This window comes from Balearica regulorum, chromosome 3 (genome assembly GCF_011004875.1).
Source record: "Balearica regulorum gibbericeps isolate bBalReg1 chromosome 3, bBalReg1.pri, whole genome shotgun sequence".
Taxonomy (NCBI): domain Eukaryota; kingdom Metazoa; phylum Chordata; class Aves; order Gruiformes; family Gruidae; genus Balearica; species Balearica regulorum.
In genome coordinates, this window is record NC_046186.1 from 126,008,056 (window position 1) to 126,021,530 (window position 13,475).

The 13,475-nt window shown below is 48.4% G+C and overlaps 1 protein-coding gene across 2 annotated transcripts in view; it reads left to right on the forward strand.

The window, feature by feature from the left end:
* The window catches only part of RALGAPA2 (Ral GTPase activating protein catalytic subunit alpha 2), a 126,715-nt gene that overhangs the window by 107,844 nt on the left and 5,396 nt on the right, over positions 1-13,475 (forward strand). For both annotated transcript variants that reach the window (XM_075749977.1, XM_075749978.1), the window contains one exon: positions 3,827-3,948. In XM_075749977.1, coding sequence (XP_075606092.1) covers positions 3,827-3,948 — 122 coding nt within the window. The remainder of the gene's footprint in view (positions 1-3,826; positions 3,949-13,475) is intronic.

Below are 13,475 nucleotides of genomic sequence, written 5' to 3' on the forward strand. Positions count from 1 at the left end.
TATAACTCCATTTATCTGACGATCTCAGGGGACGCCCAGAACCTTCAGATAAATGGGGGCTTAGTTAATCAGGGAAGCCAGCTGTCCAGCTCCTTCACCGGGGTAGGGTTCAAGATCGTAACCCATCCTCTGTGCAGCCAGGCCGTCATCAGAAAACGATTTGCATGCTTCACTTCAGCATTCTAGCCTTGAGGCTTCTGCAGAAAAGCCAGCCGGGCGCTTCCAGCGTTCTCCTGGCCCTGCTCGACCCAGAGCAAAGCGGCGAGCTGGGAAGGGGAGTTTGCCCGTAGATGCGTTTGTAAACAAGTAGTAGTTTGTATGGCACTCTGCGCGGGTTGGCTTGAGCTGAATAACGCAGCGAGGCTTAGCGTTCGTGGGCATCCTTGTGTCACATACGCTGTGCTGGAAGCTCCCAGGACAGAGGTGACGCGAGGTTCATGTTAAAAAGATTCAGCTTACCGTTCTAACGTGCGAGTAAGTAAAATCGCATCGCTGGTTCTTGAGGATGAAGGCACAGCACGTTTACAGGGGTTGCGGTTGTGACAGATCAAGTGTTGCACTAACGATTATCTGGATGAACGCATTCTTACACGGTGATAAATATGAAGCTTCTCGAGGCTGCAGTTGGAAATTCCTGTTTCAGACTGCTCCTGTACAAACAGTTTGAGATGCTGAGTCTTCTCCTCCGCACCCCCATCCATCTTATGTTGTTATTCCTTGGGTACGTTACGTCCTCTTGGATCCTCCAAATACATTACCTGGGGCTCCGGGGTATCTGGCGGATGACTAACGTAGTGATGCCTACGGAAGATTCTAACACAAACACAATTAAGTAGCAAAACAGTGGTTTTGTTTGCGTACAAGAAGAGCAACTTGAATAAGTTAGAGAACAAAGGTTTTGTGTGAGAGATCAGATGGTATTGGTGATGTCATGCTGCTTTCTTGACCTGTATTTATAGGCTGGAGGTATTTTTCAGACGGTTCTTTAAAGCTTGTTTATTATGTTCCTAATGCTGCCATTAAAATTCCTAAACTTGGGCAAAACTGTAGTTGATTTTTTTTTTTTTTTATTAATGGATCCAAACTGTTTTCCCTAATGTGCGTATGTGTAAAAAGAGAGATAGAGAGCGTGGTTTAATTTTCCTGCAGTGACTTAATGCTTTTTAGATTAGGCTGTAAGTGAAAATTAGCACGAGCATCTCGCTGGCTGCCTGGCGTTCCCGGTTGTCGTGTTTTGGGGAGCCTGGGAGAGACGCGAGGAGGGGCTGAGCTGAGAGGGGTGGTGGTGCGGGGGAGCTGGTTTCTGCAGCGGTCTTCCTCGCCGAGCCCGTGGCATCCGCGCCGCCTGCTTCCAGCTTTTTAGTCTGCAGGAACGGCGCTGAGTCGGGATCTTCCTCGTACGCCTCCAAAGCCGCTGATGGATCTGCACAGCTCTCTGGACCTTGGCTTAAACTCGGCTCAGAGCATTATTTTTCAGATGTCTCTCCTGTAGCTGCCCAGCTGTTTGGCTGAGTGGGTTTTTTTTTTTTTTCCCCAGGCTTTTGTGTGGCATGGGGCATCTTCCGTCTCATAAATAAGGATTTTACGAGATGCAAAGCTAACCTAGGCAAAATCTCCTCGCTCTCCTTTTCCGTGCAATATTTAGCAAAATCCGTACAAACTTCTGGTGTGTTAGCAGTTGTTCTGCGCATTGTACGCTTATGTGTTAGATGTGCAAGGTCTTTCATTAAACAGCAGGATGTTATTAGGCGTAGCATGAAAAGCCTTTATAGCCTCCCTGCCTTGTTTAAAGCGGGCCCACGAGCAGACCGCAGCCTAAAAGGCTGCGCGCTGAATCGAGCGCTGATGGCCGGTCCGCAGGCTCAGGTGGTCGTCGGCCGCGAGTTTAGCCGAGCCCTTTCAGTAATTTGTCACGCCTGGGCCTGTTCCCGCTGCGCCAGCACGTGCCAGCTCCGTGTCGGAGGGGCTGTTCGCCAGACGGCCGCGCAGCCCCCGCGTCCCGCTGTTAGCCGGGATGGCGCTCGCCCGGCCGCGCGCCCCGCACAGCCCTGGCAACAGCCGAGCGCGCCGCAGAATAATCATCTTCATAATGAGAAGTGAATGGCATCCGTCAGTCCCTTTAGAATAGGGCCCAGGCGTGTGCCTCCTCTCCTAGGAAGTTTGGCAGCCTATTCATTAACAAGAGTCATCAGGAGTTCAGCCCATAATAGGGAGGCAGCCCCAAACGCAGGCGGGCTGATGCTTGCGCTATCAGGAATGCGTTCTCCTGGGCTTAGGGGACAGAGAGAGAAAAACTAAGCAAATAACGCTGTCAGCAGGTGCAAACTCTGAAATGCTACGTATTGATTTTCTTTCTTCAGGCTTCCACGGGAAGTTTCGAAGAAGATTTATCACGTATCAATCGTCCTCTGCCTGCAGTAAAAGCAAAATTCTTCTTTTTTTTCTTTTTTTTTTTTTCTTACCACCACGCCTATAGGAACTTGCATACAATTAAGACACGCTTTGCTTATTTCCCTTGAGGTAGAACACTAGACCATCGTGTCCTATTTTTAAGTACCGCTTTACCCCGATTTTTTTTTTTAAATACTGTTTCAGAGTGGTTTTGTTAATGTAACAAAAGTCACAAATGGCACTTCAATATTAATTAGCAATGCTTTTCAATTTTAAATACCCTCACCTGCATTATGTTGTCACTGCTGTTATGCTCGCTGCCTCTAATTTCTAAATTTAAATTGGCCTTTGCTTCCGCATAACAGTCTTGCAGATTTAGAATGTACGTCCCTGAAACAGAAGCACAAGGAGGATCTGGAAACTTTTGTTTTAAACGAGGAAGCAGAGAATGAGATGTCATACCGGCTCCTGTGAGCGTTAATTCATAAAGTCATACGTGAGGCTCTTCAGCCCGTTGTAGATTTGTTTCAGACGTTATCCTGTTATTGGAAGTGTATGATTCACCTTCTGAGAAAACAGAAGCTGCACACAAAAGGAAAAGATTTGCTTTCTCCGCTGTGAAAAGCTGCCGCAAGCAGGGGTCCTATTAAGACAGCTGGAAAGTTGCTTCAGCTTGTTACGCTTGTAAGTTTTATTGGTGACTGGTTTTTGATTACACATTTGAATGCTGTGTGTTCCAGGTTGCCGAGTTTTAATTAAAAGGCAATAGTCTTGATTTTAGATTGCTTTGTTGTCTGCATTATACAGACTATAATGCATGCGAGTTGTGGGGTGTTTTTTCCCAATGTGCGTCGTTTATTCGGGATACACGGATTACACCTTTTAGCACCTGCCTTAAACACAAACTTCACGCTTTCAGGAATTGTGTTTATGACGGTTAATTGCTTTTAAGAAGTACAGTGCTCAAATAAATACGTAGGGTTTTTTTTTCTCCTCTGTCCTGTAGCTTGTTTCTCCAATCTGGTAATTTTTCTAGCCCTACGAGGTTACTGGAATAGGAATCTTCTGTTCCAGGAGCCTTCCGTGATGCCACAGCTTGGCTGTTAAAGTTGGGTTTCGGTTTAAAAAAGCCTGCAGTCTGGGGGGTTTGTTTCTGCCCTTGGTAACGTTAGCAATCTGGCAGATCTACCGAGTCACTTCTCTTCCTTGATGAGGCTAGAAGGTATCACCCTTCGTTTCAAGCCCTTAAGCGTGTTTGCTCCCCGTTGCTCATGTTCAGAACCGTTAAGCAGCACTGGGCAGTTTTGGTCCCCTCTTTTCCGTGCCCGTGCCCAGCCTGGCTAGTGTTGCTGCGGACCCGAGGTGCTGGCGTTCGTGGGCGTTGTGTAACAGCATTTAACCCTGCACGCACGTTTCCTTAACCCGGCCGTTGCAGTTACGAGGAAAGAGCTCTGTACCTCGAAGCAATAATCCAGAACCATAAAGAAGTAATGACATTTGAGGATTTTGCCGCTCAGGTCTTTTCTCCCTCTCCCAGCTACTCCCTCGGTGGAACTGGTGAGTCTCTGCACGTTATTCTTCTCTTTAGCACTAAGACGCACTTGAGCAGCAGATGTACACCTGTTTTTTGTAGATAAATGCTTGCAAATTTAAGAAGACCATTCTTCCCCTGAATCAACTAATGAATATCAAAAGGAATGATGACATTCATTTTAATTTGTTTTGCATCAGAGCCATTCACTCTGTTCCTTTCTTCAGCTATCCTGTTAACCCCCGAATCTAGCAAGGTTAATGAACTTTCTCTCAGTAATGTGCTCTGGTTCATTCAGGAGTGTGGGTTTCTTGCTGAGCTGGGAATATGTTGTTCAAAAGCTATGCCTGAATCGGTGCTTACTTATCGAAAAATAGTTCCTCACAGTAGAAGCCGTTGCTACTAATGCTAAATGGGGATTATGCTGCCGAGATACCAGGGTCAGGGATTAATGCAAAAGAAATGTAAGAACGGCGTTCTGTTAGAAAATCGTAGCAGCGTGCAGTGTGCTCACAGTTCCCTTAAATATAGATGAGCAAATTTCAGGCTTCCTTCCAACACCTGGCCCGGAGCCTGTGTAGGGTTTTTTAACGTATATATGGATGGACGTCCGCGTATATGTATATACACACACACGAATGCTGATCGTCATTCACCAGCCCTACCGAAAGAGGAAAATGCGATGCTGAACTCTGTGAATACGTTCCTTATGTGCTCTGTTGAGATTTTAAGTTAGCGTGCAGTCAGTAGGATATGAACCGCTACTTTCCTGGTTTAATTGAGTTTAAATAAACGTCTCCAAAATGCAGGTTTCTAGTACCCTCAAGATTTGTTTTGCCAGCCTCCAAAAAGTACATGGTCGCCGTGTGTCGGACTCTTTAACACAGATTCCTTAATCCCTTTTTTACGCTCGTAGGGTGAAACTGGCACTTTCTAATTATTTCCTGCTACTCTTTCGGATTGTTTAACAGATTATTTCAACCCTGTATAAATGTTGCAGGACATCTGCTCTATTTCTCTTTAGCCTGACTTGTTAGCAAATATCTTCCATCTAAACTGAAAAATCGAGGGAAGAAATTAAATTTACTAAAATAAATCACTTACAAATAAAATCAGCCGTGCATCATTGTTTAACGTTACTGGCTCCAATCCTCAAGCTTTCAGAGCTTTGTTAGGAGATAAGAGGTATATGCATGTCCTTGCATTGGTCGCCAGTAGCAGCAGGCAGAAGGCTTTGGAGATAAGCAAGCTGGCAGAAGTAAAGGGGAACCGGTGCTATTTACATAATCGCGCCTCTGCTTCCTGGAGAGGCGTCAAGAAACACAGGGATGGCCTCTATTGATCTTTGTTGAACTGGAATACTAAACAACATTAGAAAAGCTTATATCTTAAAGCTTTGATTAATGTTTTCTACATTAAAAAGTAGAACAGCTGTGAATTAAATTCTTTTATACACTCTGCCAAAAGTCTGAGACAAAAAAAAATTATCAGTTTCAATAGAAATGTAGATTTCACGCCCAGTGTTGTTAGCACTTTGAATCATTTAGCTGTTGACGTATCAGCAAATAAAAATGTAGATATTTTGATATATTTTAAATGTTTTACGCTATGCATAATTGTGTTTAGTTTTCAGGTGGTTGTTCTTACAGCACACAGTGGTCCTACTGTGTACAAATTCAGTTTTTGACAAGCAAGGACAGATTCGCTCGATAATACCATGGTCTTACTTTCTAAAATCTGCGGTGTATGTTGTATGCCAAAAAGATTTAAAATGTTTCCTAATATCTACTTAAGTCTTTCAGAAGACTGCTAAATCATTAGTGCCTGAATGCATTTTTATGATTTTATTTATTTTAAGAGTAAAACTGGCCGCAGTCAGGTCCTGATTTTCGGACTTCCGACCGTCAGAATTTATTTCACACTCACAAAGAAACCGGAGGCTGGTCATGACTTGTGGCATCAAACCCCTTGCTTCAGAGAGTCCCCTCTCGTCACCTGCTGATTCTCTTACACACTTAGCGGACCGCGGCCAGGAGCCGTGCCAGGCGCTGCCGTTAGCATGCATTTGCCATCCAGTGCCGTCCCGGCAAACGCCAGGCTGGCGACTCAGCGTCCCGTCGCAGGAGCAGGGTGCCCCGTGCAGAGCTGCCTGCGGGTCTCGAGCATCTGCCCCGGCGTCGCCGCTTCCCTCGGCTGTCCTGGGGCAGGTTGTGGGGTGCCGCAACGCACCCGCCGCGTCCGGAAGGGAATAGCCAACCAGCGCGGGTGCGGGTCTGTCCGTCCCTACGGATGATCGGGTTCCCCTGTCCTGTGTCCGCAGAGTCAGCTGTCTGCCGCTTAACAAATACGGGTGGCGTTTTTCTTCATGTAAAAGGGAAATTTCCCTTCTGAAACACAAAAAATGAATCTCGGAGCAATAAATGTATGGAGCTGGCACGGGTCTGTGTTTCCCCTTCTCGAGTAACTAGCCAGCTGAAACTCCTGTCCCTACCTAGCTTCAACGTTTCAGGTAAATTTAAGATTAATTCTCCTCTGATCCTATTCTAAATACCACCTGATTGTAATCCCACCATCACTGCGTGCAACAGAAAGGGTCAATGAGTAAGTACGCTTTTTATTCAAATTGAGGCTGTTTTTAATAGTTAATGTGGTATAAGAAGGAAATCAAGGCAATTAAATGAATCAAATATGTAGCTGTTTACACCAACAACGTGTCTCATTTTATTAACCGTGATCTATTTATTTGAACTAAATGTTTTTACGTTTTCTGATACAGTCTCTAGGGACGCCTCCCCTCAATTCAGATGGGATATGGGTTTCTTGAAGTATGCCCTGGCTTAGTCTCCCGTATCGCAAATAATCTTGCAGGTGCTTTATTTTATGCAGGAAAATCCTCCGATCAACCTCTCGCTGTTTTCAGAAGTAGAGCCTTAAACTCCCTATACGTACCCTAGATAGCCCTGTGTATCTTAACCGTCGAAAATGCAGCCTGGTAGGCAGGACGGACATCCCTGAACTCATTTAGGGGATGTGCAGATTAGGAACAAAAGATGAGAATACGGTCCTTTGTTGTTAAACTGGTACATTACATGCTGTATTTTAATTAGGCTGGGTATGAGAGTCAGCCCAGGAAATCCTCCGTAATCCAACACTATTGAATTATTCTTATCCTTTCCCTCTGCAGATTTCTCTCGTTTTAGAGGACGGGGTTTTAAGCTGCTGTCTCTTTCTGTTCTTGCTCCCTCAGCCAAAAAGGAAAACAGTCAACAAAATTACTTGTGTGTTCCGTAAAAAAATCGTAAAAAATGAAACGGGCACAAACAGATACAAAAGCATTCCAACTTTAATTACCTCTGCTGACTAAAAAGCATTTGGGTGGGGTTTTTTTCCCCCTGTTTTAAGATCAGAAGCCAGAATCGTGTTAACCCTTAGGAAAGGGAAGCAGTCGGATATCCTAGCCAGGGAAGGGGGAACGTATCCCGCCAGAGAAGGATTTGGATCTGAGGGGTTTATGCTCAGAAGGGTAGATTTCTACTTTCAAGAGAAGCTACAAACCTGCTTTTCAGCTGCGCAGACTTGCAGTTAGTGCTTCAAAGGGTTAATTGAAATGGGCACACTTGACTGCTGAGAGGACTGATCTAATCACTGCCATATCCAAGTGCATCTGTTCACCATGAGGTCATTCTTGTGCATGCTAATGATTTGGAAAATAAAGCATAATGCTTGACGTTATCAGCAAGGATATAGTGTAAATCTTTGCTTTTTTCCTTGCTAATAGCTATTGTGGAACGAAACGGCAGGCAAAAGCATCTCGGGTTGTTGCTTTCCGTTTTTGTGTTTTTTAAAGCATCGTTTTCAGTGGAGTGTCAGGAAAACTGTGCTGGAAAACTCTGACATGTGGTATCTGTTGATAAATGGATTCTTTAATGAATATTATAGCATTGCCCAGGAGCAACACTTGAGTTGAGGAACTATAGACGTTTGCAGCATTCCCTGGTTTTAAAGCCTTGGAAGCCGTGCCTGCTTATTTACATAAAACTGAGATTTTGCAGGCTTTTTGTTGAAAAGGTGACACATGCTTTTCTTTTGTCTCCGGACTTCTACATGCATAAATTTCTTGCAGAAAACACTCGAATGTACAACATTTTATTCTAAACCGCCTTTTGCTAGGCGCTGGGCTATATCTTTCCCACTTTAAAGCAAAAGGAATATTTCAAGTGGTCTGTGATTTTAAAAGGTATTTTTGACAGAAACAAAACAAAGCCCCGAGTAACTGTTGTCTGAAACAGACTTGTATTCTGGTTAATGCTAACTGAGCAACGATTCCTTTGGGGTTCGTTTGGTTTGGTTTTTTTCCGGTTTTTTTTTTTTTTTTTTACTACTTTGTGCATTTTCCTTGAAAATCTGTGGAATGTTTTCTCAGCTCTGTGTACTGGGGGGAATAAAAAAACCTCTCCAGGTTCCATATAATATTTTTGCATGTTTTTAGGGAAGCTGGACGGAGCAGACTATTAGAATAACACACATCTGAAAACGAATAGCCATGCCGTGACAGCACAGCCCAGGCAGCACGTGCCAAGCGTGGGGTTTGATCAACACGACAGCGTTGCCGGAAACTGAAAAATTAGTTTCTAGTAACTGGGACTTAGAAAATTCGGGACTACGCCGGCAGCTAGGAGCCACCGCTCGGCTCTTTCGCTGCTGAAACCATCTGGCAATTGTTACCGGCGGAGCGGGACGCTGCTGCGGAGCTCTGACACGGGCTTGAATGCGGAAGGAAGCGCACGAAGTGAAGTCATTAGTGCAGAGCTCGTTACGAGGTCTGCGCGAACTTGGTTCTCGGTGGGCGAGAAGGGAAATGCGCAGTCGTAGGTGCCAGACGTTGCAGTCGTGGAGGTTGTGCCGGCAGTAAGCAAAGAGGGAGAGCGTAGAGAAATGCGGGGGTGTCCCCTCCCTCCCTGCCTGCCTGCCTGCCTGCCGCGGGAGCTGCCAGCTCACCTGAGAACTCGCCGAGGCTCTGCCGGCATCTCGGCATCGCTCAGAGGCAGAGCCGGTGGCGGGTGGTCCTTTCCCGCTTGGTGAAATCATCTCTTGGTACAGAGAATGAAAAGGTGCCAAGTGAAATTTTCAACTGACTCAAGCATAATTACCTGATTTAATGAAGGAGGAAAGTCAGGATGTTCTGCAGAAACCCAAAATTTACCCTTTCTCCCCAGAGATGCCTTTCAGTGAGACACATGGGATAGATCCATTTCATATTTTCCGTTACCTCCCTCCTTCCTTCCTTCTCACCTAGGGAAGCCCACAGGAGCGTATTCAATTAACTTGACACAGCAATTCTGAGCCGCTTCCGGCATCTCTCAGTGGCAAAACGGAGAAATCACAATGATTTCTCTGGGTGCTCTAAACAAAGCGATAATTTTGCTGAATGATGAAGCAGTGACCGAGTGGAGGTGCATCCCTGCTCCCACAGGAACACTTGTTAGAGTCGCAAAAACACCACCAGAAACCAGAAACCCCGTTTCTCCTCCTTCAGACTCAGGCAGTGAGTGAAAATCTTTTCCGGGCTGTGGTGTCTCCCTTAATTGATTAATCTACTCATACATTTAGCAGTCTGAAGAGCTTAAACACCCTGCTGGTAGTCCTATGTGAAGGAATAAAAAGGAAGCTCCTGGATCCTCAGCACACCACGGGACCGATCCTGTGGCTCCGTCAGACCCTTTATGTTTTTAAAAAAAATCAAACGTTGTGGATGCTGACAGCGTGATAGTTTGCGTTTTAATGAAAGAGAAATACTTTCTTGAATTAGTAAGATTCTTAGCGTCCCTGTAAGGGTTAGAAATGGTCTGCTATTGAACAGGGCGAGGTCAGAGTAAGGACCATGAAGCAAATCCGTAGGTGGCATCAGCTCTGGACCCCCCGTAGCTCCTCTGACTTGGACAGTCTGACGTGACTTTACTCCAGGATGGCCGGGCCTGGTTCAGAAGCGTACGAATCCCCGCAGAACGGCACGGAAAGCGGGCTGCTTCGGGTGCCAGGGCCGTTCCCCCTTTGCCCACCGCCTGCGAGGGCGTGCAGTACAGCCTGGACCTGTCCGGGCGCCGGGGATGCTTCTCCCCCGAGCCCGCTCTAACCGCAGGATCTACAGCGGCGGGGTGCGAGAGCAACTGTCTTTTTTTATATTTAATTGACTGTCTCGGAAGGAGCTCTCCCAGCTACGATCTCGGGGAGAGGAGGTGGCGAGGGAGGGCTTCCTCCCTGGCAATCAGTGCTGGGATGGGAAAAAAATATTAGCTTGACGGGCCTCTCTCTGCTGCCGGGTGACAGCTCCAGCTGCTCGAGCTGTCAGCTCCCGAGAAAGCTCCAGGCAATGTGGCCCCTTTGCATTTTTCCTCCGCGCTGACGCACGTCAGCCCTGCAGCCGCCGCGGCCGAGAGAGCCCGTGCCGTCCTGCCCGCCGCGGGAGCCTTTGGGCTGCACTGCGTGTTACACGCCTGCGTGCAAAGCAGAAATAACCACCCACACTTGCTGCGGTCCCTCCGGCTGGCCGACCGGTGCAGAACTAATTAGCGGCTGCTCCAAGTCACGACTAATTAGAACTTTGATCTGTATATTTAGGGTTTATTTCCGAATCTCTGAAACAACCAGGGCTTGGTATGTGATGGCGGCAAGCGCTCATCACCTGTGCTGGGAGCTGCGAGGGCTTTTTTTAGGGTTGTTTCTGCCTTTGGTTAACCTGTAGTGGCAGATTCTTCTTTACCGCTCCAGTTACAGCTTTTCAAGACGCTGCTTTTCAAACCTCCTCGTTTACCCGTGAGCTGCTGCAGCGCCTCGCCGAGGGTCCGCTCTGCTCAGGGGGAGCAGGGACAAGAGCTGCCCTTGCCTTCCGCTGCCCCTGCGAGCGCAGCCCGACCTCGGCAGGGCCGAGCGAGCGCCCCGCACCTCCCAAAGAGCAGCCTTCGTCCCTCGGCCTGGGGCTGCGCTGCCGGCGCAGGCGGGGGACAGTCGGCTCCAGCGTCCTCCTCTCTTCTGCAGCATTTTCCCGGGGCTGGGGGGGAAGAGGGGCTGCATAAAGCCAGCTGATAGAATCCCCAACTATAACGTTTCGTGCCCTCGCCTGGCCGCCAGCCTTCGGGGGCTTCCAGCCAGAACACGGCCCGTCCTTCCTGGGGATCCCCTCTGTCGCAGCCTTTGGCTTTGCTCAGAGACGTCAGATAACCGACCGATCCCAGCGCGGGTTTAAACCAGCTCTCACTCAGAATATGGACTATTTTAACAGCCGATACCAAACACGACACGTCACCAAAGGGCCACGTGCTGTAACTGCAGTGCCAATCATTTGCTCTCCCGCATCCTTAATGCGGTCGGTTGCTGTATCTGCATTTCGGACCACTGAACGTGTGTGGTTTTGCATGAACGCAGCCGCTGCTTCATTTAATGAGGATTTCTTTGAAATACACTCCCCTGAACGTGCAGGCTCGGGATGCTGCTCATGTTGTATTTTCAGCCGTGTCCTTGTGAGCGGAAAGCGGAGCATGTCAAAATGCTAAGCCGATTTACTGCTATGATTCTCTCTGCAATTTTATTACCTTCACATTTCCTGGGAAAGAAAACAAAGGTTTCCACAGACCTGTCATGGCTGATAGGTTAATTAGGGGGGTTAGGTGTGAAAATTTCATCAGTCTTCTCAAGTATAAACCTTTAAAATCCTTAACGATCGTGCAGGATGTTGTAATCCGTTTGTACATCCTTGGGTTATGCATTAAGACCTTAAGACCCACCTTTCTTGTCTTTTTCCCATCCGATGGAAACGTTTACCCAGCACGAGCAGTAGCCTGGTGCTCAGGCTGCCCAGTCCGTCCTCCCGGCTTAGCCAGGGCAGTCAGGGGAGAGGAGTCCGGCATCGCAGGGCGGCGGGGCGCTGCTTTCCCGCCTGCACTGAGGGGCGAAACAAGTGAACCGACTCTCGGGATGCTGCAGTAGCCCCTCGAGCGTGCGCGTGAACGGGGCCGAAGGCTGGAAGGGGTTTCCTGCTTGTGCGTGGGGACGGGGCGAGGGAAGGGCGGGCACCGGAGGAGCAGCCGTACCCTGCCGCCTGGTTTCAGCAAATAAATAACCCCCGTGGGGAATGGCCACGGCAGCGAGTGGCTCTCTTTCTCGTGAAGTTTTCAGTAATGCCACGACAACCGCAGACCCGCCAGCGTTCTGGCGCGTGGGCGGGTTTGGGGTGGGGGGCACCTCTGACCGTACCGCACCTGCGAAGGAGCTGACAGAGAAGATGCTTTTAGTTTGGTTTTCGGCACGTGGTGTCCCTGAGGAGGGTTCAGCTGGTTTGGGGGGGTGTAACTGAGCTGCGTGGTGAGAGCGCGGCATCGCTCTTGTCCTGGCAGAGCTCCTGCCCCTTTTCTCCGCAGGAGGTCCCAGGAGAAGTTTCAGCATCAACAGTACCAGTGCCGCTGTGCTTCTGTGTGTGCCGAAGGGTGGGGAGAGGGAAGTGGTTTGCTTTCAGGAGTGCTCATCTGCTGTACAAGGAGAACAGAAGTTACTAAAAGATCTTTTTCCCTATACTAGCGCACATCCTGGTGGTGTATGAGAAACCCGATTTCTGTGGTTCAGTAGGTTGAAAACAAAACAAGCTATCTGCCTCTACCTTGCCAAAAGACGACTCTTCACTTAAAGTGTGTTTTTATCTGTGTTGCTAACTGAATTTTCAGTCCCCTCCTGCAAGGAACATATTTTAAAAGCTTAAGCCTTCATCACCGCAAAGCATTTGTACCCGTAAGAGACCGCAGAGGCATCGGATCCGTCACGCACTGCGTCTTACTGGTGTGCAGGCGTACGACTGCCCGTGGTGTGGGCTTGCACGTACGAGTGACTTTCCATTCGTGGGAAGTTTCTGTGGCCCGACAATACGTACGGTGTTCCCTTTCTGGGGTTTTAACCTGCCTGCAGCGGCACAGTGGGGAGCCTCAAATTGTACCCAGTTTGAAACGGCAGGACCACCAGCAGCGTTGGCAGCGCAGCTGACGTAAGAGGCGGCTGCTGCCCTGCGGCCCCATACCGGCTTTGGGCAAAGGTTGAAGGGAGATGATTAGTTGGTCCAATTTTTGCCAGCATTTCCCCTCTCTGTTTGTTTGATCGACAGACCAACGGGGCAAGGAAAAAGCCTGTGGGCACCCACGTCCCTCCAGGCCCTAAAGGGTACCGAGGTGAACGCTGTCGTGAGCTGCCCGGACCGGCGCCCACCACGTGCCGACTCTGCCGTGACGCCGCGGCCGGTTTCCGCTGCGCTGGGCGCTCGCGAGCAGCCGGCTGACCTTCACGCGAGCGTGACGGGTGTGATGTTCCTGTATTTATATGATTTTGTGTTCTCTCCCTTTAGATTAGAATATGTAATGGTCTCGTTACGGTAATTGCCGCAGGTAAGAGCAATGCTTCCCGCAGGCCTCGCTGCTGCTGGCGTTGTGCTCCATCACTAACAGCTCTCCTCCTCCTCCTCCTCCTCTTCCTCCTGTGCTCAGCACGTGGCTGCAGTGGCTCTGGGGCTCTCGGG